Source organism: Zonotrichia albicollis, chromosome 2, assembly GCF_047830755.1.
Source record: "Zonotrichia albicollis isolate bZonAlb1 chromosome 2, bZonAlb1.hap1, whole genome shotgun sequence".
NCBI lineage: Eukaryota > Metazoa > Chordata > Aves > Passeriformes > Passerellidae > Zonotrichia > Zonotrichia albicollis.
The window spans coordinates 53,678,028-53,699,710 of NC_133820.1; the positions used below are offsets into that span (position 1 = coordinate 53,678,028).

Below are 21,683 nucleotides of genomic sequence, written 5' to 3' on the forward strand. Positions count from 1 at the left end.
CTTTGGCAAATGTCCATGCTGGCTTTAACACCAGCCAGAGCTACAGACCTGTTTGCACATTGCAAGAGGAGTGTGTGGGTAATTTGCAACTTCACAATTACTTAGTCTGTGAGTAAGACTGAAAAGGAAGCAGTCATTTTGAAAATCAGTGTTGCCTTTTGCAATTACATTTACTCAGGTAATCTTGCCAGGGTATCATTTTTTCTTTACATGCATTACTTTGTCAATTCTGAAGATTAACTGGAATTAAAAAGGGGTGTGGAAAATGCCTTAATGGACAGAGGTTGTGAGTGAGATGAATCTTGCTTTTCACAACTATTTTGTATTCTGGTAAATAGAGTGGTCCAACTGTAAGGGCAAAAGCTGCTTGTCTTGTGTGTCCTGAAACTCTATCAAATGTTAAGGCTGTGCAGTTAAACTGAAAGAAGTTAGAAATGTCCAAAAGACTGATTAAGGGTTTCTTGCTGCATAGTTTCCCTTTTTGGGCCCACTGTGTATGTGTATCCCAGACAGGCTTGAGTACATGCCAAGGCTCTTTATTTTGTGGTCGGACTTTTAATCTGTTCCAGACCTTTTCAGTCAAAGAACTCAAGTGTAACTGAAAGGGGCAGGAAAGGAAAAAAAAAAGCATGTGGGCTCTTCTGATCTAGAGTGACGGCAAATAGAGACAAGCTGCTAGTTGCTGTTGAGCTTGAAGGAGTTTTCCTTGAAAACCTAAGTTGTACACATTGTATTGTGGCTTATGTTTTTATAATTTGAGCCAAGAAAATACAAAATTCTTTTCCTGTTGCTTTCTTACTTGTGACTTCCTTAAGTCACTCCAGTCAAGAAACAAAAAAAAATCTCTGACAGAGTTAAATTACTGAGCTTGCATTTATTTACTATGTGGAGATCCTCAACAAATATGTGCTGTGACCCTAAATAGCATGTGAATGACTCAGAAGTTTACCTTTCTGTGCTTAATATAGGTTGAAACTTCTGTTTGTATTTTTCCCCTGAGGATGACCAAACCCTTTTTTATCACCATGCTTTAATATAAGGGCTTGGTTTTCAATATTTGTGACTACTAATACTTCCGGAAGCAGGATAAATTCATCTTTGTCTTGTGGAAGCTTTTGGTTATTACAGTGATGCTAACAGTGATTGAAAATGAAGAAGGAATTAATGTCTCTCTCTGCCACTTTCACCAATCTTAACAACCATTGAGGAAAACAAATCTATTCAATGGTATGTGCAAACATACTCCTCTGTTCCAGTATTCAGATGCAGAAGGTATGAAGAGTTTTTGCCCGTATTGCTTCTGAATTCCCAGCTTCCAGGGAGACAGCCTTTATGTCTCTGTGTGTTCCTCATCAGATGGAAGCTTTGCATTCATCTTTATTTTCTCTAGTAGGTGTGGATATAGCTCTTTTTTAAATAGTGCTTGGAATTTTCCATTATTGTGGCTAGAAAAGAGTGAGTGGAAGGAAAATCAGTTGGAAAAATTATTTTTGGTGGACTGATTTGGTGTGGAGCATTCTGGTATAGCATTCATGCTTTTAAACAAAAAATAAAGGAGTGTAATTAGCATGTATTCTTTCTTGGAGCAGACTTTTAGAAATAATGCATCAAAAAAGAGCCTCTGTCAGAATAGCTGTAGGGTAGGCTGGGTCTCAAACCTGAGTGCTCCAAGTTGAAGATAAGAACGTCATTCCAAGACTCAAGTGTAACGTCTTTGAAATGGGTTAGAGGTCTTCAGCTACACCATTTAAGTGTCTGTGAAGTCCTGTGGCTCAGACTTTCATTCTCCAAGTCTACAAATACAACTTTAAAACAGTTTTGTGTTAGGATAATTCACAAACTTTAATATCTAGGAAAGAACTAAGAAGGAAAGGAGGGTCTTCTGATGCCAAGCACAGGCAGTCATAAAGATGACATGGGATCAAAGGAGCAGGGAGATGGGAGGGGGTTGGTCCTTGGGCTCGTGTCAGCAGGATTCTTGTCTGGTGGAGCATGTGGTAAAAGCATGCTGTCCTACCTTCTCAGTGCCTTTGCAGGCCTCAAAGTAAGAGACCTCAAATTGCCTTAGTTTTTAGTTTTATTTAGAAGAGGGTTTTTTCCCTTGATGGAATTGGACTATTGGGTTGAACTTTTTTTTTGGACGGTTTTGTCTTTTCTACTGTTGTTCATTGGTCATTCTTCACAGATCATACTGGATTTTTGAGCCTTTCAGATAACATAATGTATTTTCTTGATACTGAAACATCTGGATAGGAAGCAGGTCAGCTATGCATTCGGAGTGGCTGGAGTTGGTGAAGAACATCTGCTTTTCCTATAAAACCAAATTTCCTAGAACCAGTTGAGGTTTAAAATTGTTTAGCTTTTTTGCTGTAAGTTTCCAAGAATTGGCTTTTGTATCAAATATCATTAAAGGTATTTTAAGTCTTATTTAAGTTTGCCAGTGATAGGACTTTGTTTTGAAATGCAACCTTAAGTACTTTGCCCTTTGAGGGTCCTTAATATATTAAATTCAAAGATGAAGTTAAAGTGGGAAAACACTGGAAACTGGCAGTTGGTTTCTGCTGGTTTAAGTTTGGTGTGGAGACCTTACTACTCCAGTAGAGTAGTCAGACAAGTGTCTGTAGAGATTAGAGTAAAGTTTGAGTTTTCTTTGGTCTTAAAGACTTGTAACATGGTCATACCAATGTTGCATGCTCCCAGTTTCTTTCCTTCTGGTTTTCCAATTCTTGGAGCTGTCATAATGGGGTATGAAGCAAAATATGTGACCTCAGGTTGAAATCACTGCCATGACTTTATCACTCCCACTTAGAGATAATGTTAATGTTCTTTGAAGTTCTGCATGAATTTTGGATGAGGGGGAAGGTAAGGCAAAACAATGTTTAATATCATTAGGAAAAGTGCCATAGGGGCCCTCCGTACAGTAGCTGCTTGACTGCACAATTAGAAAATTAAACAAAAGTGATGATGATAGTATGATTACAGAGAAGGTACACCAGGTTTTGCTGCTTCCTTTTTTTTGTAGTATAAAAACTGTCTTTGAAAAAGTGAAAAGAGCTTGTTCAGAAACACTGTAGTCAAGTATGCATTTAATTCAAACATATATTTATCATTTCTGTTTAAAGAAAAAACAAGCAAACACACAACAAGGTTGAAATTCAATTAAAGCTTAAGCTTCAGAGCATCTGCTAATTTTTAAGTATCCGAAATTAAAAGGAGGTATTCCGTAGTGTTGCTTTCTTATTCCTTACCTATCTAGCACTTTGTTTAATATAAATTCCTTCAAATCAATTTGTAGAAGCCTTTCAAGATGCAGATTTTTGGACAGGATAGAACTGGAGCGCTAGATTGGAAAACTGGGGTTTGGCCTTTGTCTAGTCAAAAAAAAAAAAAAGCCCAGACTTTGTGTCTGATCATAGTAGCATTTAAGACTTGTTAAGTTCCAGATCTGCCTTCAGTTTTTGCACAAAAAGCAGAGCATGACCACAAGTGGCTTTGGTCTGCAAATGCAATGGCATATCCTCTTTATATACCCTGTAAAACGAAGGAGGATTTGACTCCATCTAAAAAGGTCCAGTGGTATTAGATTTTTCACTTGCTTGTCTCTGTTTTTCCAGAAGAATAGTTTCAGGAGATCACTTAGGATGGGATAAAGACTTCTGTATTTTGGTATGCATGTCAGAGATGTTTACAGATGAAGAAGCATCAGTTTTCAGTGAACCAGTGACTTCTGTCAAAGCCTGCTGCAAATCTGCAGAGGCAGATGAAATTTCACTGGTAAGCGTCCCTTTGTAAAAGGCAGGTTCTGCCTTATGGTAGTGACAATAAATAATTATTTGTTGTGTATGATTATATCAGAAAGTGAAATCTGGGTTTGTTTGAAAGCAGGATATATTTCTACCTCTTAACTGAAGTTCACTGAAGAAATCACTAAATCTGTCCACAAGTGTTGTGTCAGGATGCAGTTACCTACTTTATGTAGAATATTTCTAGACTAGAAAGAGAGAGAAACCCACACTTTTCTTAAGAATTTATCAGGACAGTAGGTTTATGTAAGTTTACACCTGTTTTGTAGTTTGTTCTGTTTTCAGAGTAAATGAATCCTGTTTGGGAAAGGAGATTTATTGCTAATGATGTCTGGGTGCCGGTAAAAATAATGCATGCTTGCAGTGTTGTGCTAAGCAGCTGTGATAATGAAAGGAAACTGCACTCCTAACAGGGACACTTTTTCCTTCATATCCTTTTAACACAGCAGTTTGCACTTTCCTGTTAATGAGCATACTGTATTAAAAGTTGAAGGTGGATCATTTTGAACATGATTCATTATCTGTAATCTAAATATATTTACCCACTGTAATTATATAGTCTATATCTAATCGTATATGATCTTAAATTCAAAGACATCAGGCTTTTTGTCTTTGAATTCAATCGTGTTGAAACATGATGGTAGTTTCTTTTATATAGAAGTGTTTCTTGACAGTATACTGTTGATTTTTTTTTTGGCAGTAGTTTTTACTGGATTTTGTAATTTCACTTAATTATTTCTAATGGGCACATGACAAATTAAAAAAAAGATGAAGATGTGCAGATGTGTATAATACAGGGTTTGTTCCACCCAAACAAATTAAAGGAAACCTGCATTTAAAAAAGTTATCACATTATTTTATAAGAAATTGTAAAGAAGCTTGTCTTTTGATTAGTTAACCCAGGAAGTATTATGTGGTGATTAAACAGTGAACCTGTTCACAGCTAATAGCCTTATGTGGACTCTTTGCTGATTAAACTTTGGTCTAACATGTGGACTAGCTTTCATTAAATATATTTTGCCAGAGAGTCAGTGGACAGGCATATGAGGCCTTGGTAAGCTCAGATTCCTGCACTTGCTATAGTCTTCAGTGTTTCAGACATAAAATTTAAATTTAAACAACATTAGTTCAGGTTTCTACTCATAATCTGTCCAGTGCACTCTATCTTATGTGGTTCTGTAGTGCTGATACTTACAGTGTCAGTTGTGTTCTGTAAGTGAAGGAATTTAAAACTCGTTTAGCCTTCCAAAATTAAAATTGATTTTTTTTAAAAAAGTGAAAAAGAGTTATGTAGAGAGTTAAAAGAGAATTCTAATAAGAGCCCATTATTCAAAGAGTTTTGTTTTATATGTGTGCACTGAAGTTCCTAAAAGCTACTTACTTTACTGCTGAATATAATTTATATTTGCTTTTCTGGCTGGCCAGAATATTTTGGTTCTTCTGAAACTGGCATACATTGAGTGAGAGTGGTTTATAAACACTGCTGTTTACTGCTGTGGTGGGGGAAAGAACTGACACAGCTTTTTACTCCAGTTTAGTTACCAGTGATTCAAGAGTCTTTGCATGCTGTAGAGTCTTAATGGTGCTCAAGTCAGTCTGGCTATTGCAAATCTACATTTGACAATACAGAAAGACTTCAAAAACAATGGCAGATTTATCAAAGAAAAAGGAACTTAATTTATATTGTTTTAACCAGCAGGTGTGATAGTGGTACTAAAACAAAAAGAAAAATACTAATTTAATTTGAATGAAACTAGTTGATAAGTGCAGAGTAACCAGTCTGTAGTTTGGACATGATTCTGTAATAGTATTTTCATAGGACATACCTTGCTTTAACCAAAAGATGAGCTTAGGAGTCTGTGAATATTTTTATTTGCCTAAGACACTAAGATTTGTTTGTACACTTAAAGCAGCAAAATGAGCCCAGAGAACAGTCTATTTGTGGTTTCCCCCATATTCTAAGACCCAGGATTGTCAGATTAATCAGAGACTGAAAGCAATGGAATATTTTATTTTGCTAATTTTTAGGTTGTTTCATAACAGCAGCATTATGAAACTGTGAGTGGGATTTCCTTAGAGTAACATAGCAATATATTATAAAGAATATAATGCAGAAACATGACTTACATCCTGATTAAACAACAAATTGTTGTAGAAAGCCTTTCTTAAAAATCCCCTCGGAACATGTTTTTTATTACTTCCGAGACTCTTTCAGATCCTACAGGTATTTTTTTTTCTTCATTGCTCTTTTAAATGTAAGCAAAGAGAATTTTTGCCTTTGTTGAAGTGTTGCAAACTAGCACCAGGTTAAAACCTGACTACAGCCAAAAATTATGCACAACAGTTTCAAAATATCTAGTTTCAAAATGGAGCTGAAGGGGACAAGTTCTTTAGTTCCCCCCATGAAAACATTGATTCTTATTAGTAAGGACACTCAGCTATAGTGTGGTCACATCCTGAGCTTTTTTTGTTGTTATTTGTTCAGCTAAGTTGTATCTCTGAATTGGCTGATTAAAATTAGGTTTAGCTTTGAAGGGTGGAATTATAAGTAGGGAAGAAACAACAACATTAAGCTGTGTGCCCTAATCACTAAGGGTGCAATCTCTGCGTGTAATTCTGCATAGGAGAGAGGTGCTGTGTTACTGCAAACTGTCACTGCCCTTGGACTTGGGATTTTCAACCGACAGAGGATCTTGGGAGAGAAATTAGCCTTTTATGCTTGAGTTGTTAAAAATTTGTTGGCCTTTTCTCTCTAACACCAATGCCTGGTAATTGCTTCTCTCACTTCATCCTTTTTTTGGGTTTTGGTTGTTTGGTTTTTTTCATGTATGTCGACAGCAGTCTAAACTTTTTTCAGGAATTGTCAGGTATTGTCTGGTATAGTAAAGAAGAGGCATTTCTGCTGCTGACAGTAGAACATTTAATGTGTAGCATTTAAAGACCACTAATTTTCTCAAAGCCGTATTGCAGCAATTGCAGTTGACTGTATTCTGCAGATTGTGAAGCCATATTTTAGGACAAGATCTTTTTTATTGTCTTAAGTTGCCCATGTTTTTTAACTTGTCTGCCCCTCCTCCTCCCTCAAATCCCCCTCTTCTAGAAACAAAGACTTGTTTGTTCCTGCTCTGCCTGTGAGGTCTTTGCATCCTCCGCTGTGTGGGTGCAGAGCCCCTTATTTAAATGCTTTCCATGGCCATGGAAGGTAAGGAACAAAATGTATTCAAAACTCGTAAGTCCTAGCTAACAGATAAAATGAAGCTCTTCACCTTTGAATTCTAAGTACTTCATAAGAGCTGTGCTTGTCAGGATCATTACAAATACATTAGGTGTACAAAAAATAAAATCTGCTATCTGAAATCACATTAATGAGCATGTTCTTTAGAGTGCAGATTTCTGCAGTTGTGTCCATGTAAGTAATGGGGAATTGGGAATGTATAAAGAAAAAAAAGTTCATCAAAAAGCAAGCAAGCAAAAGTACCTCAACGGCAAATCAACAACAAAAAGCTTTAAAACCCTCTGTTTTTTCCTGTCACTTGAAACAAGATGTGTTTCCACCCCACTTTTTCATTAAATACTGTGTTGGAAATTATAGATAATTACATTCTTCTTTGAGTTTCCCTTGAAGATAGCACGCTTGTGTAATCACCAAGGTGTATGAAAATCATTGATACTATTGTTGTGGTTTTTTCACTTGGATATGTTAAGTCAGTAAAATTCAGTTGGCAGCATCTTCTTCTAATATCCTGACTTTTAGTTTAATTCCACTGTTAAAAAGAGTTCGCGCATATAGAAAATCTGAGGACAGTTTAAAATCTTATCAATTAGAAGTCTTTTGCACTTTCCTGAAATAATGAAATGTTCAGAAACATCCTTTCAATTATACGATGATGATGATGATAATAATAATAGTAATAGTGGAATTTTAGATTCAGTTTCCAAATAATTATCAAATCATATAATTAAGTGATCCCCTAATATTTATTGATGTATTTTAAGTATACACCAAAGTCTCAATATCTTATGATATTTCTGCTTTAGATATGCTTTTTCTTAGAAATACTACTTTCAAAGTGGACATTAGAAGACATTTGGGGGATCTAGAATGAGGGAATAAAATGAAAAACATCAGAGAAACGTGATTTCTTTCTTAAAGTTAAAATTGCAAAGTCAAGTAGATGAGAAGAATGGGGCAAACAGTGGTCAGAGAAAACAGGAATAATACAAGCAGCTGTCAGAAATAAAAAGAGCAGAAAGTGGCATGAGCAGGAAATACAAAGCTGCCTCTTTGAGGAGAAGAGATACTTGTATGGTGCATGCAGGAAAAACAAATTCATAACATGTTAAAGGAATGTTAGTGATACTGCACTGAAGTGTTTAACTAAGGTTAGACACTATTAAATTTTTATGAGGTTATCTGTAACATGACTTGGCTGTGAACTGCATTGAGGTAGGACTCTGAAACCATGATTATATAACTGGGGACTAGACTATAAAGGGAGTGTTTTTAACCAAAAGAAAATTGACATTTTCCAGCTTTGAGTACTTAAATTCTACAAGCTAGTTTGCTTTTAACTTAAATGTGCTCATTTCAGGTGATTGTAGTTTTTGAATTTTTCTTCCTTTTGACTTTACACTGTAATTGACCTTCCATCTTGTTTATTAGCAGGGTTTGGATCCTGGAACATCTGAGAGGTAGCACAGACTTTGGATAGGGTTGCAGAATTAACTAACAGCAGGAGAATGCTGTTTTCCGTTGTCCCCTATTAACTTCATTTCTGCTTATTTTGTGAAAGAGAGTAAGATCTATAGAGCAAAAGGCATGGTCCTGGTTCCAGATTTGAAAAGAGAGAAAGGAGGAGATCTATTCCCCACTCCAGCAATGTCTTGTCTAGCTTATCTAAAGCTGCTCGATGGGCTGCCTTGCTTTTTGCATTGTTTTCTCTAGCTTCAACTTTGATAAATGAAGGTTGAGTAATTGCTGTCAAGCTTCCAGCAAAATATTGCCCAGTGGAGCTCCTGGTGCTTGTAGTTAAACTGCACCACATCCTTACAGGGCAGATGTTGATGGTGTTAGGACTTTTGCTCAAGTTTCTTGGTAGTGTCTTGGGCTGTTCTTCCTGCCACTGGCCCAGAGATCACAGCACGCGTGGCAGAGCTCACTCTGGTCACCTTCTGTCCTGAAGTTCAGTTCTGACAGTGAACTGGTGCTGGATGTCTCGTAACAGCCACTGCTTGATTTTAGCCTTTGATCCACAGGAATGTCATTTTCCCACTGTTTTTTTTCATGCTGCATCAGGATGAGACTTGTAGGTTGGAACTGAACTGCAGCCCTAGTTGTTTCTACTTGGTACTGGGATCCAGTTTGTATTCCTACTTCACAGGTTCACTTACCTAACAGGAAGTTCTATCATAGTAGCAATTATATGTATGAAGCTCTTTAACTAGTAACTGCATGAAATACTGTTTCAAAAAACTGTAAGCTAATTTACAGCATTTTACGGTGGCTGGACTCATGAAAATATGACCCTTCTGCCCATTAGACTGTTGAGTCTGTGCTGGACCAGTGGATTAGTTGAAAGGGTAGACTGCAGGGTTGGGTCTCTAATTGGTTTAGTGTTATTTAGTGATTATTTATTTTATTTTATTTATTTATTTATATTCATTATTTAGTGATAAATATATGTTGGCTTTCTTGGAACAGAAAAACAGCACTATTTTACCTTAAATTGAACACACAAAAGACAGTGGAGACTGAAGGGCTTTTCAGTGAAAAGATTGTATAGATTTTTTTATGAGAGAAATCTCCTTTCTTATGGTAGTTAGAAATATTAGTATTCCAGGAATCCTCTATATGATGAAAACATTAATTCAAACTAATTCTACAGATTTTTTTTCCCTACTTCACCCTGTCATCCTAAAGGAACCTCTCTCTTTTTTTTCCTTAGTTTCTGTAAACCATAATCCTCATTCCCAGAAAAAAAAAAAATCCCTGCCATTCTCCCATCATTGCTTCAGCAAATGCATTCTGCAGAATACTGAGTGTTAACAGATTCAGTCTGTTACAGGGAACACCATGGAGATGGAGAGCTAATTCCAAGCTGAAAGCCCCTGAAAATAGTGCCCTTGCAATACAGTTAGCTTTTCCCACCCTCTCTTTCACTCTGGAAACCCCAGTGCTCTGTTGACTTTAACCATATTGGTGTCATGTGAGGGAGAAATCAGGCCTCATGCATCCCAGTTACGTATTATTTTATAAAATGTAATTGTCTTAGGCCTTGCTTTTATAGGGGAAGGGAAGATGGGTTCTCATTGTGCATTATGCTTTCAAAGCTCCATTTTTAGGCTCCGCTGCCCAGGAAAAATGCAATGCATAATTCTGGGGGATAAAAGAAAATGAAGCACTAGCAAAATGTTTTCTACGTTGATGTCCATATTTATGGGTGTAAAATTCATTTGCCATTTCTGTACCAACTGTAATTTTGCCTATCAAGAAGCTCTAAATGAAATCTCTAACACTAAAATAGTGATGTGACAAGGATGTGAATGCTGGTTGCATGACCTTGCACCACCATAGGTAGCCTTTAATTGTTTTTGATAAAAGTGAAATGATCCATTTTGTCGTTCTGTGTGTTCTGAAGTTAAATGTACCTATGATTCCATATGAATAAAACAAGTTATTTACTATTTGTGTCTGTAGTGAGAATAGTTTATTAGAAAGAAGAGAGATTTTTCTAATTCAATTTGAAATATATTTTTACTACCACTTTTGAATTTTTCACCAGTTAGCCCATTAAACTGTTTTTAGAATCTTTTAGAATAAGTACATGGTCTTAACCATGAGACTGTTGTGTTAATTTTGCACACATCAATTGCTCACACATGAGCTTATGTTTCACACTCTGAATATTAATGTAGCTGCATGTTTTGTACTGTCATGCCTTGTAATTTTGTATTTTTTTTAATGTATGCCTTTCATGAATAATACTTCCGCTGCATGTATTTGTTTGAACTTATTTTTTAAATGTTTATTATTTTGGTTCCTTAGCCATGAATCAGCGAATCAGCCAAAGTGCTCCAGTCAAACAGCCACCTCCTCTGGCTCCTCAGAGTCCCCAGGGTGGTGTAATGGGAGGGAGTAGCTCCAATCAGCAGCAACAGATGAGACTTCAGCAGCTGCAGATGGAGAAAGAAAGGCTGAGACTGAAGCATCAAGAACTGCTTCGGCAGGTGAGGCCACAGGTTAGACACCTACTTCCACTATTTCTTTTGTATGTTATGTTTTGATTTTTCTAAATTGTTGTTTCAGCGAGTCCTAAAGACCAGTGACTATACAAAAAGCTTTGAGATCTAAAAAGGTCTGAGTTCATTCTCTTATTGAAATCAGTTTGGTGGTGAAAGTATTTAATTTTTTAAGACTGAAGAATTTTGCTTCCCTCCCTCATTCCTCCCTCTAACAAAACTCTTAAAGAGCAGGCTTCACAAACTATAAAGATGACAGTGTGGACTGTTGATATGATTGGATATTCCTCACAATAATATATTTCTTATTCATTGAGTTCCAAGTCATGAAAAAAGTTATTTCCCACAGCTACTTTAGTTCTCCCTTTTAAGTGGAGAAAATCTTCAGTTTTAGAACCTGTTGCAGTCTGTAGGATTTTGAAGTATTTTCAAACTTTATATAAGATACATTGAGGAAAGGCCTTGTTGCCAAAATCTTACCTGTTCAATAGTAGAGTGAGCATGAAACAACTGAATAACTTGTGCTGCATTTTGAACCTGTGGCTTTCTTATCCTGAAGAATTTCAAACTTCATAATAAGGCTGCAAACTATGCCTTTCAGTGTTTTCTACTATATGGATATGGCTGTAGCAAATATTAAAGTGTAGGGCTGGACTTCGCAATCTCTGGATTGGAATTCGGGCTTGATCTCCTTTTGACTCTAAGCCTTCTGCTTCGATTGTTCAATCTGAGTGTTTTAATAGTTATAACTATCTGTGCTAGATACTTAAGATATTTCTTTGGGTTTTTGACACTGGCAGAAAAAGCACTAATCTTTTCTTTGAGGAAAACCTTCTAAAATCTTTCCTTTTTCACTTTGGGTGATGGGTCTTGTTTCAGAAGAGGATAACATCTTAATGTCTTCAAAGACAGCTTTTCTCTTTCTTCATCACCTGCAGTATTCTGTCCTGGAATCTGACTTCCGTTATCCCCTTTGTAGTCAAGGACTATTTTGTAGGAATCTTCAGCATCTCTTGGTGTAAGATGGGTCATCTTTACAGCCATTACTTTTTATAGTACTCTAGGTAAGAATACATTGCAAAGGTGGCATCAGGACTTTCTCTCTGCTTAAGCACCTGGGCTTCTGCTGTTTCTGCTTTGCAATTAATTCACAAACGGACATTTTACCCTGTGCTAGCATGCGTCTAGGTAGGCCTTCTAATTGTCTTCTTGCCTCAGTTGTCATTGAGAACCTGACTAACTTTGGAGCAGGTGACAACCGATTCTCTTCATGTTGTTCTCCTTAGTTGTTAAGCTTGTCTGTCAAATATGCATCCTTGGTAAATCTGTGAGTTTTGTTTCACTGTGTCATGATTTTCACAGTTCTTAACTCCCTTATCCTGTCTCATCTGGCCTGTCTCGGGGGCTTGATACTACAAGATGGTGTTTATAAGACAGCCTGCATAGGTAAACCGTGCAGCTAAAGTAATTTTTATCCATCTTATTTTTACTCTTAGGCATTGCGGAATATCAATCCCAGCACAGCAAATTCTCCAAAACATCAGGTAGGCTCTAAACTGATGTTTCAGCGTAATTAGAAAAATGAAAGCATTAAATTAGGCTAGCAGGGAACATTTTTGCTACATGAAAACATTCTAAAAAAGAAGGGAAAAAAAACCAAAACCAACAAACAAAAAACCAGCCTCTGCCATGCACATTTTTGAATCACTTTTCTGGTCACAGCCCTAACACTGTTTTTAGGAGTGCTGCATTACCACAACTTTATATCAATATTTAAGAGCGAACAAGGAATTCATTACACATTTTTTTACATTGAAAACAGCCTTCTTGTTTAGCATTCTTGAGGATACTGCTGTTCCAGTCCTGATGTCATCAAGATGTTTGTTTGAAGCAAACTATCTAAGGTAGTAGTTGGTGACTTTTAAGTACTGTTCATATGAATGTTCTTATCAGTTCATTAAAGCAGGTATGATCTTAGAGAAGGATATCTCTTATCACTTAATGAAGAGTCACTTGAAATAGTTACGATTTTTAAGCATGCATAATATAACAGAATTACTTAATAGATTAGATGAACAAAATAATTGCTATGCAGTATAGTTTTTCCATTTGGACATTTAACTGGCTCTTGCACACATACATTTTCTGTATAGAAAACAACTGTATAGTTATGAAAAGCTCAGACCAAAATAAAATTGTTCAAAATGTGAAGCATAATAAACAGCTTAATGTGGTCTTCTTTCAGTTGCTAAAGAAGTTGAATATAGAATGAATCTCTGGAAGGGTGGATTTATGGATATATTCGGAGAACTTCATGTTTACTAATGATAACAGTATTTTAATCTACTGATTCTTAGTACCAATATTTATATTAGCTTGTATTGTTCTTTGTTTTTTTAAGAAAAACCTCTGTATGCACTGGGCAAGAAAAACATAATAAATGAAAGTATCCTCTGTTTGGAAGCCATGAGTACTGATGTACTGTTGCATTCTGAGGAGTACCACAACCTTGAATGTTACTAGTTCTGAGATATAGGAACCTCAGACCTTAGTGCTGACACCCTGGAATAAATACTTTCTTGTTTGGCAATACCAGAGCCGCTCTTAAACAGAAGCATTTTAATTGAGATGTAGTAATTTGATTAATTAACAAAGCATTAGCCACATAATGATCTTATCAGTCAATATTCAATTCTATTCTGGAGGAGAAAAAAAAGTCCTCAAGAATAATGGGTATACAAGAGAATAAACAAAGGAGAACTACTCCACAGTAGTGGAGTAAAATACCTTATCTTCTGGCATAATTAGGTCATTCATAGGGGATGTTTTTCTTACAGAATGCCAAAAGTCTATTCTGTGTTTTCTTCTATGCCTGAAGCCCTGTCATTGTTCACTCTTCCACTAATTTCTTCCTGTTGCCAACTCAAAAAAATACAGGAAATGGAGAAGTTTGTTATCAGTTTCATACTGTACTGTGTAAGATGCGGTTTTTGGAACTTGAAATTATGGCTTTAAATCCTACAAAACAGCAAAAACTCAAAGGGACTATACTGATAATTCATTAAATGTATATGTACCGGTCACTCTGCTCTGTTTGGAGTATAAAACTGATGAAAGGAGTCATACAAAAATCCGGATTCCATTTATATTTAAACTTGCTTCGTACTGAATCTCCTGCCTGGGATCAGTTGTATTAGTCTGCACTTGCTAATGAGTCAAGGTGTGTCTGAGTGATCTGTTGGGTGGAAGAATGGGCAATCATGTCACCTTTAAAGTTCTGTTATACTAGACTATTCGTGTCACACCATCTAAATGTACTTTTTGTGTTTTCATATCACCTCAGTAAAGTAATGAATAGCCACAGGTGGAAGAAAGTGCTTAGAGAACTGCTTCAGGGTTCTGGTTCTCTAAATGCTTCTTGAGGCCTTGTACTGTAGAGGCAAATGTAGTCTGTCTTCTCTGATGCTGCTGCTATTGAAGTCCCAGTCTGTACATCTGGATCAGATCACAGTTGACCTAGTTAATCTGGAAAATGTATAGGAAGAATTAAAATTTCTTTGGTCAACTTTTTCTTGCAGACAGGTCTTTCTTTCTTTTTGAATAAAATTAATAAAGTTTGGAGGAATTACCTGCTTCCCTGATGATAAAGCTGTGCTTGGTGGCAGAGTAATTGCTTCTCTTGCTAACTTTTATATATTCTTTTAAGGAACTATAAAAGTTAAATCTTCATATATTCAGTGCTCTTAATTCTGGGACAGCTAAGTCTGTTTTAGAGAGGGATTGCCAAGGTCTTTCATTTGTAAAGAAATTATGTAACACTGGCATTCTTGAAGCTTGCATCCAATGAAATCTCTTGTATAGATGGATTAAAAACATCTGAGAAGTGTTCCTTAACTTTTAACTGTATCTGAACTTTTCATGTCACACAATCACTAGGTTAGAAGGGACTGGTGGAGGTCATCTAGCCCAACATCCTGATCCTTCTTGACATTTTTCCCCATGTAGCCTGGATACAGTACCATGGTTGTATTTATATCTATGATCAGGTTTTTTGGTACTGGATAACCATAGTGTTCCTGCCAGGTTGTGGTCACTCTGCCATGGAACTGCAGTATCCTGTGGTGACACTAATATTCCAAGTGTTGTGTATGGAAGCCTTACCTTCTGGAAAGAGCAAATAATTGCTCAGCTTAATTTTTTATACAAAGCACTGTAAGAGACTCTTCTGGTTTGAATGAGGACATATTTTACTGAAATTCTAAAAATGTCAAAGGTGCCTGTAGCAAAAATTGCAACTTTCAGACTTACTGTGTATCAGCAAGAACTGTTGATACATCCAGGAAATTTAAAAACACTAAGCATCTGTTCAGTTACTTGTGCTTATCATCATCAGTTATTTGTGAAACCTTAAAAATGTCTGTCTGTCCTAGTAAAGAGATTGCATGACTTGACTTTCACTCCATCCCTACTAGCTCTCTTTCCATTTTCCTGCAGTTAGCATCTGATTGTCAGCAATTTCTAAAGTAGAGCAGATGTCAATCAAGTTTTGTATATGTCACAAAATTGAACAAGTAGTTAAGTAACAGATTTCTTCCCTTACAGTGTGCTGTGGAAAGAAATAGAGGCAAATAATGTCGAGGTACTGATGGCATTATTCTTGGATGTTGTGCAGATTATTTTCTTGTGCTGAGAATGGAAGATTTCTTATTTATTTGCTGCTAATATTAGAGTATTTGCTAATGAGATCAGCATACTACATATTTATAAGTTCCTCTTTATATGCTTGCTGATCCTGTATCTACTGCTTGTTTCTAGCTTGTTTCTAAGCTTGACAGATCAACAAAATAATTGTATTGCTTGCTCATGTGTGTAGATCTTTATGAATAAATAACCTTGTTTAAAAGTCTGTATAGTAAATCAGACCTGCATTCACTGGCTGTGCTGGTTGTTGTGACTGAAGCAGTGAACGGTCCATTTCCTGCTCAGCCCTCACAAATTGCCCAGCTCCTCATTGCTGAGTTCATTTGTCTTCCATCAGTCCCCGTGTCTTCCCTATTTCTTTTGTGTGTGTGCTGGAACTTTGTGGCCCTCACAAAAATGCAGGCACGTAATCTGAAGAAGCAACTGTAAGTCTGCTCATAAGTGTTGTGGTCTCCTCTTTCCCCTAAAACTTCTGTCCCATCCCAGGAAAGCCTGTGGATCATTTGAAAGTCAAGTGATGGTTGGGGGCAGAACTGTTAAAATTGGCACTTTGAAAGTAAATTTGCAAAACCAATTATCAGGATATATCAAGTAAAATTGAGTAGCATATCATAGGTTTAATACAGTCAGAATATAAGTCGGTTGCACAAGTCATCTGCCTTTCCTCAAAAGCCAGTGAAGATAAAAATGCTCCTAAAAGGGTAGTTTTATAAAGTTAATTTGAACATGGTGTGAATGACCTGTAACTTAATGTAAAACTTAATCTGTCTGGAATTATGAAAAAAAAAAGTGCATGAGGTCAGCCAGATAAATTACACAGTGCTGACCTTATTTTAAAAGTTATTTAAGGAGATCTTTTTGGTGTGTGTAATAACTAAAATTCAGCTTTTCTGCTAACAGTAGGAATGCTACTTTTTTTTCTTTTCCCAGAGGTACTTAAAACAAGTTTGACATACTTAAAAAAAATAGGATGAGATCAATTCATAGAAATCTAAGCCAGGATTTTGTCATAGTTTTATTTTTGCCTCCAGACTTTAAATACTTCTAATAAAGCACATATTTCAAAGCATGAATCAAAAGCCTTGAGTTCACATTGCTCTGTTTTGGAGGTGGGAGAGACTTGGACACTCCCATACATTTTTTTAAGTATAGAAAACCTACAATGATTTTTTATTGCAAAACAGGTTTATAAGGAAGGAGAAATGAAAAGACTGTTCTTTAAGCAACACAACTTTAGCTTCCATTTTATACCTTTTAGGAAAAATAGTCTTAACATACTCTTTAGGCCTTTAGGAAACTCTGCTTGTCTTACAAAATTATTAAAAATTGCCCTGTATTTGTTTCTTAATAGCTTGTCTTTTTTGGTAATTCCTTTCTCTTTCAGACTCCCAGAATGACATAAATTTATTACTTAGATGAGTAATAACATTCTTTTGAAGGGAAAGTGCTTCTGACTCCTGTAAAAGTAGCAGATATGACTCCATGTAGCCTTTGCCTTGTAACCACTCTTTGTGGCACTGGTGTGTCACAAAGCTGCTTCTGCAGTCTGCTGGCACTTTAGGCTCCTCCTCTTCATCCAAATCAGGGACTGCAGCCCAAAGAAATCAAGATGTAATGTACAGATCAAACCAAGAGGGAAGGGCAAAAGGACACACCACATGGGTGAGCAGTTCTTGAGCTGTCTCTGGGATAGCTGGTCTAAGACCTTCTACCTTCTTCAGATCAGTGTTTGGGAAATTCCAGGAAAGAACGCTTCTTTCTTTCTTTTTTAGATGTGGATGAGTCTACCTGTATATCAGGTAACTTGTCGCTGATACAAGGCTGCAAACTTAGCTGTGAAGTAAGAGATCATTATATAGGCTTTACATTTGGTTTTATTACATAACCAATTGAAAATCATGTGGATAAGCCTTTAGAAATTATTAAAGGATGTTTAATGTCCTGTGATCTGAAAATGGGGATGGAGTATTATTACTGTTTGTTAGAACAGTGGCCAGATAAGTGCTGATGAGCAGAGGGCTAGGTTTACTTGAACACAGTGATGAACACAGAAACCAATGGTATGCTTGTACACTTTCTGCAGAGATCTAATTAGCTGTAGTGAGAAAATTTTCTAGTACAAGACATAAAACCTAAAGGAATATGTAGAATAGTAATCCACAGGAATGAGAGTGAAGCATATGAAGATTAGAAAAGAAAAGAAAACCTGTCAGCAGGGAAGCTTCAATACACAGTCTGCTGGAAAAAGAATGAAATAACCTTAGATTTCTTAGAGATCACTTGGAAAAAGAATTGGGGCAAAGTTAGTTTTATATACTAAAGGACTACAGTATAGTAGTCCTTAAGCTTATCATTGAAAATGGATGGAGGTCTCTCATTTTACAAGTGAGAAATATTAAGTATTGTCAAGACTGACAGGATTGGTTTTGCCTGAGATTATCTTCCCAGGCACAGCCTGGAAGTCACATACTACCAGCAGTGGTGACAGGATGGTCAATAGATTTGTCAGTCTCTGCAATACAAAGCTCAGTCTTGGTGGGACATTGATGATGTTTGAACAGAGTTGCTTGAAGAAAATTACTGTATTTTCACATGTGTAACTCATGTATTACTTGTTTAAAAAGGGGAGAAGGATCACTGGAAATTACATCAAATGTTGCTTATTTCCATCTGCCCTTAATGTGATGCATTTTATGTTAACGCTTTCATCAATTAGTAATTACGAGCTTAATGAATGGTTTGATTCAAGCTGGTGAACATTCAGATGGGTAAAAAATTATATGCAATTAGGTTTGTAGCTTCAGAAGTGCAGTGTCTAGGCCTTATTAAGAAATTACTCCGAATTTGAGGAGCTACGGAATTTACATAGGGAACTAATCCTGGATCTGATCAGTCAGAAATTTCAAATGCATGCCTCAAACAGGAGGAATGAATGGAAACTTTTAGGGAAAGACTTGAAAGTTTGCTTTCAAAGGTACAAAGGGAGCCAGGAACTAAATCAGAATTTAAAAGAAATCTGGATAAAATGCTATTTAGCAAAGCTATATAGGTTATATTAGGGGTCTGATAGTATTAACAATTCTTGTTTTGGTTTAAGTATAGACTTAGCAGAAAGATACTGAAATGAACTAGAAAATCTTTGTGTAAGCATACAGATATTTATATCCATAAATACATGTACAGTGCAGTCTCTGTAATGGTGGTCATGGCTGCTGGAACTTGCATTTTCATTGAAGCCAGTACAGATTCTTGCTTTGTCCTCAGAAGCTTTAGTTTCATTTCATTTAACTCTTGTTACTGGAAGCAGTAAAAGCATCAATTATCTATAATGTCATGTGTTTATGTATCCAGAAAATGCATTCAAATGCCTAACATGATCTCTCTTTCTCCCTCTCCTGCTGTTCTAGGAATTGGCTCTCCGTAGCCAGCTTCCAACAATGGAACAAGACGGTGGATCTCAAAACCCCGTGTCATCTCCTGGAATGTCTCAGGAACTGAGAACAATGACTACAAATAGTTCTGATCCCTTTCTTAACAGGTTTGTACGAATAGCTACTAGAGGAAAGAAATTTGATTTAAAATTCTGTTTGGTACATGTAATAGTTTATTTTGAACATCTGTCCGTGCCAAGAGCCACAGCTGTAAATGAATCTTTCCTTAAATGGCAAGTCTAGTAAAAGCTGAAGATTAAAAGCTGTCTCCTGTGGGAGGAAGTAGTCTGTTCAGACTTGTAGGAAGGTTTTTATTCAAAGTCATAACATGTTTGCCTCTGCATAATGTGTTGACTAACAGTCATTTCAAATTACTGACTCAATTTGTGAATAGCTCGCTGTGAGATCAAATGAACTGTGAGGCACATTTAGGATTACAGCTTGAGGTTCATTTTAAGGTTTCCCCATTCACCCCTCCCTTCCACTTCAGGTATTTAGCAGTATTTTTACTCTGCTAATGTTAGGTCTACAAATAGTGGCATGTTTCATTTTAAATGCTGTATTATTTTGAAGTGGGTATTTTCATTCAAGATTTAGAATCTTACAATATAGACTAGTCTTCCATAAAACTTTTTCCTAAATCCCTCTGACTTGAAATGTTTATTTTGTTGGAAATACTGTTCAAATTTCAGCTTGCAAATGCTTCCCACCAAACATTACAACTTTAGAGACACTGCTGCAGCTTGAGATAAGTGATATCTGTATTTTAGGTAATCCCTTTGGGAAGATTTATCTCCTACACTGACAATTATGATTAGAAAACTTGATGTTTTTTGGAGGGATAATCCTACATAGAATTCATCCTGTAGGGTGTTCTTGGGCGAGCCTCGACTGTGCTGGCTTTGTCCTATGAAATAGAAGAGACAAGACAATTTAAACCTGACTTGCTCTTGTATGGGAAGCCTCTGTAGATGGGTGATGGTATCAATATGGTGTAGTAAAATTCTAGCTTGAACTGCTGGAAGGCTGTTGCCATCATACAGGTCCTCACATCTTCAAAACCTGTCTTCTGACCTGAAGGAAATGCATCTTTAGGTTTCAAACGGCTGATGCAGTTTATCCATTGTGAGTCTACACACATAAAATATAAAGTGATGGATCTTTGCCATTAACTAGAAACGGAGGAAAAAGCAAGAAGGGGCAAATTTGCATTCTCTAATTTTATGGCAGATTGATATTTATTGCAAAGTACAAAAAGATACTGCTTGCCTGGTGGCATATATGTTTGGGTTTGTTTTTTTTTTAATGTAGCCCTTACCCCATACAAAATACTGCAAATCTGTATTTGACTTGAGTTGAGATTAACTTAATTTGTGTTTTGGTCTGAAAATTTGTCTCCTAGGCAGGTGTATGTGTGGCACTGCACTTAATTCTGCCATATGGGTGAGGGAAAGGGATTTTTAAGAAAGGACATCTGTGAATATGCATTGCTGTCTCAGAAAGCAATCCAATAGTTTTGGACTATGACCTAAAGGTCTTGCTGATACTCCTTAAGTTAAAGTTCAGACTTTAGGAAATGCTTCTTTCTGTCCTTATAGGGTGTATATAAAGTTCCTCGTGAGACAGTACTAAATTTAGGCCCCAGAGTTATCTATTCAGAGTTGTTTGATATTTTCTGCTGCCTATATAATAGAAGCATTAAAAAATCTCAGAGAATCACTACATTGGAGCAGTTTGAGATAATGCTCAGTAGTGGTTAAAGTGCATAATCAAATCTGCCTGCTATCTTCAGTACTTGCAATCATTATGGTATATTTGATTTTTTATTTTTTTAATGGGATATTCATCAGTGCAGACTTCATTAGACTATTTCACCTTTTGATTTGCCACACTTGTTTATATATTTTTGTCGGTTAGATTTATACTGGAAGTGATGGTAGTTCTCTGTTTAACTCCTAAATTGGTATTTCTTCTTTTGTATACACATATTTTAACAATGATTATTTGAAGAAGAATCCACTCTATTTTGGGTAATGCTGTTTAGTTGCATGTGGTAATTTTGGGTGGTGTGACTACTAAATTAACAAATCCTTGCTGAAGAAAGAGGAAATGTGTATTAAGGAGTGATTTGAAGAGAAGTGCTTGATATTCCAAGTGTGAGACCAACAGCCAAAAAGCCTTCTCCACTGGAGTGATTTAGTTCAGCATAGTCTCAGTTCTGTTTTTAGTATTTTGTCCCATAAAGTAAACCAGATTTTTGTTCACAGAAGTTCTAAATTGTTTAAGTTTAATTACTAGGATTGTATCGAATATGTGGTGATTCTGTTCTTAAATCAGTCTAAAAAAAGAGAAGTATTTATGATTTATCTATAAAGAACTGTTAAGCTCCTTTCTTGTATGGCAAAGTTGCCTTCATGGAATCAAATATATATATTTATATACATAGCTGAAGGCATTCTTCTGGCATCTGATGTTGAATAGCTGTTCATAATATTTTGGTTCTTCATAC

At 36.3% G+C, this 21,683-nt stretch overlaps 1 protein-coding gene across 4 annotated transcripts in view; it reads left to right on the plus strand.

Moving 5' to 3' along the window:
- The window catches only part of YAP1 (Yes1 associated transcriptional regulator), an 87,887-nt gene that overhangs the window by 59,143 nt on the left and 7,061 nt on the right, over positions 1-21,683 (plus strand). Inside the window, exons 5-7 of one of the 4 annotated variants that reach the window (XM_014263998.3) lie at positions 10,849-11,042; positions 12,539-12,586; positions 19,151-19,281. In XM_014263998.3, the coding sequence (XP_014119473.2) occupies positions 10,849-11,042; positions 12,539-12,586; positions 19,151-19,281 (373 nt within the window). The remainder of the gene's footprint in view (positions 1-10,848; positions 11,043-12,538; positions 12,587-19,150; positions 19,282-21,683) is intronic. The other 3 variants (XM_005482591.4, XM_014263999.3, XM_014264000.3) reach the window with 3 other exon arrangements.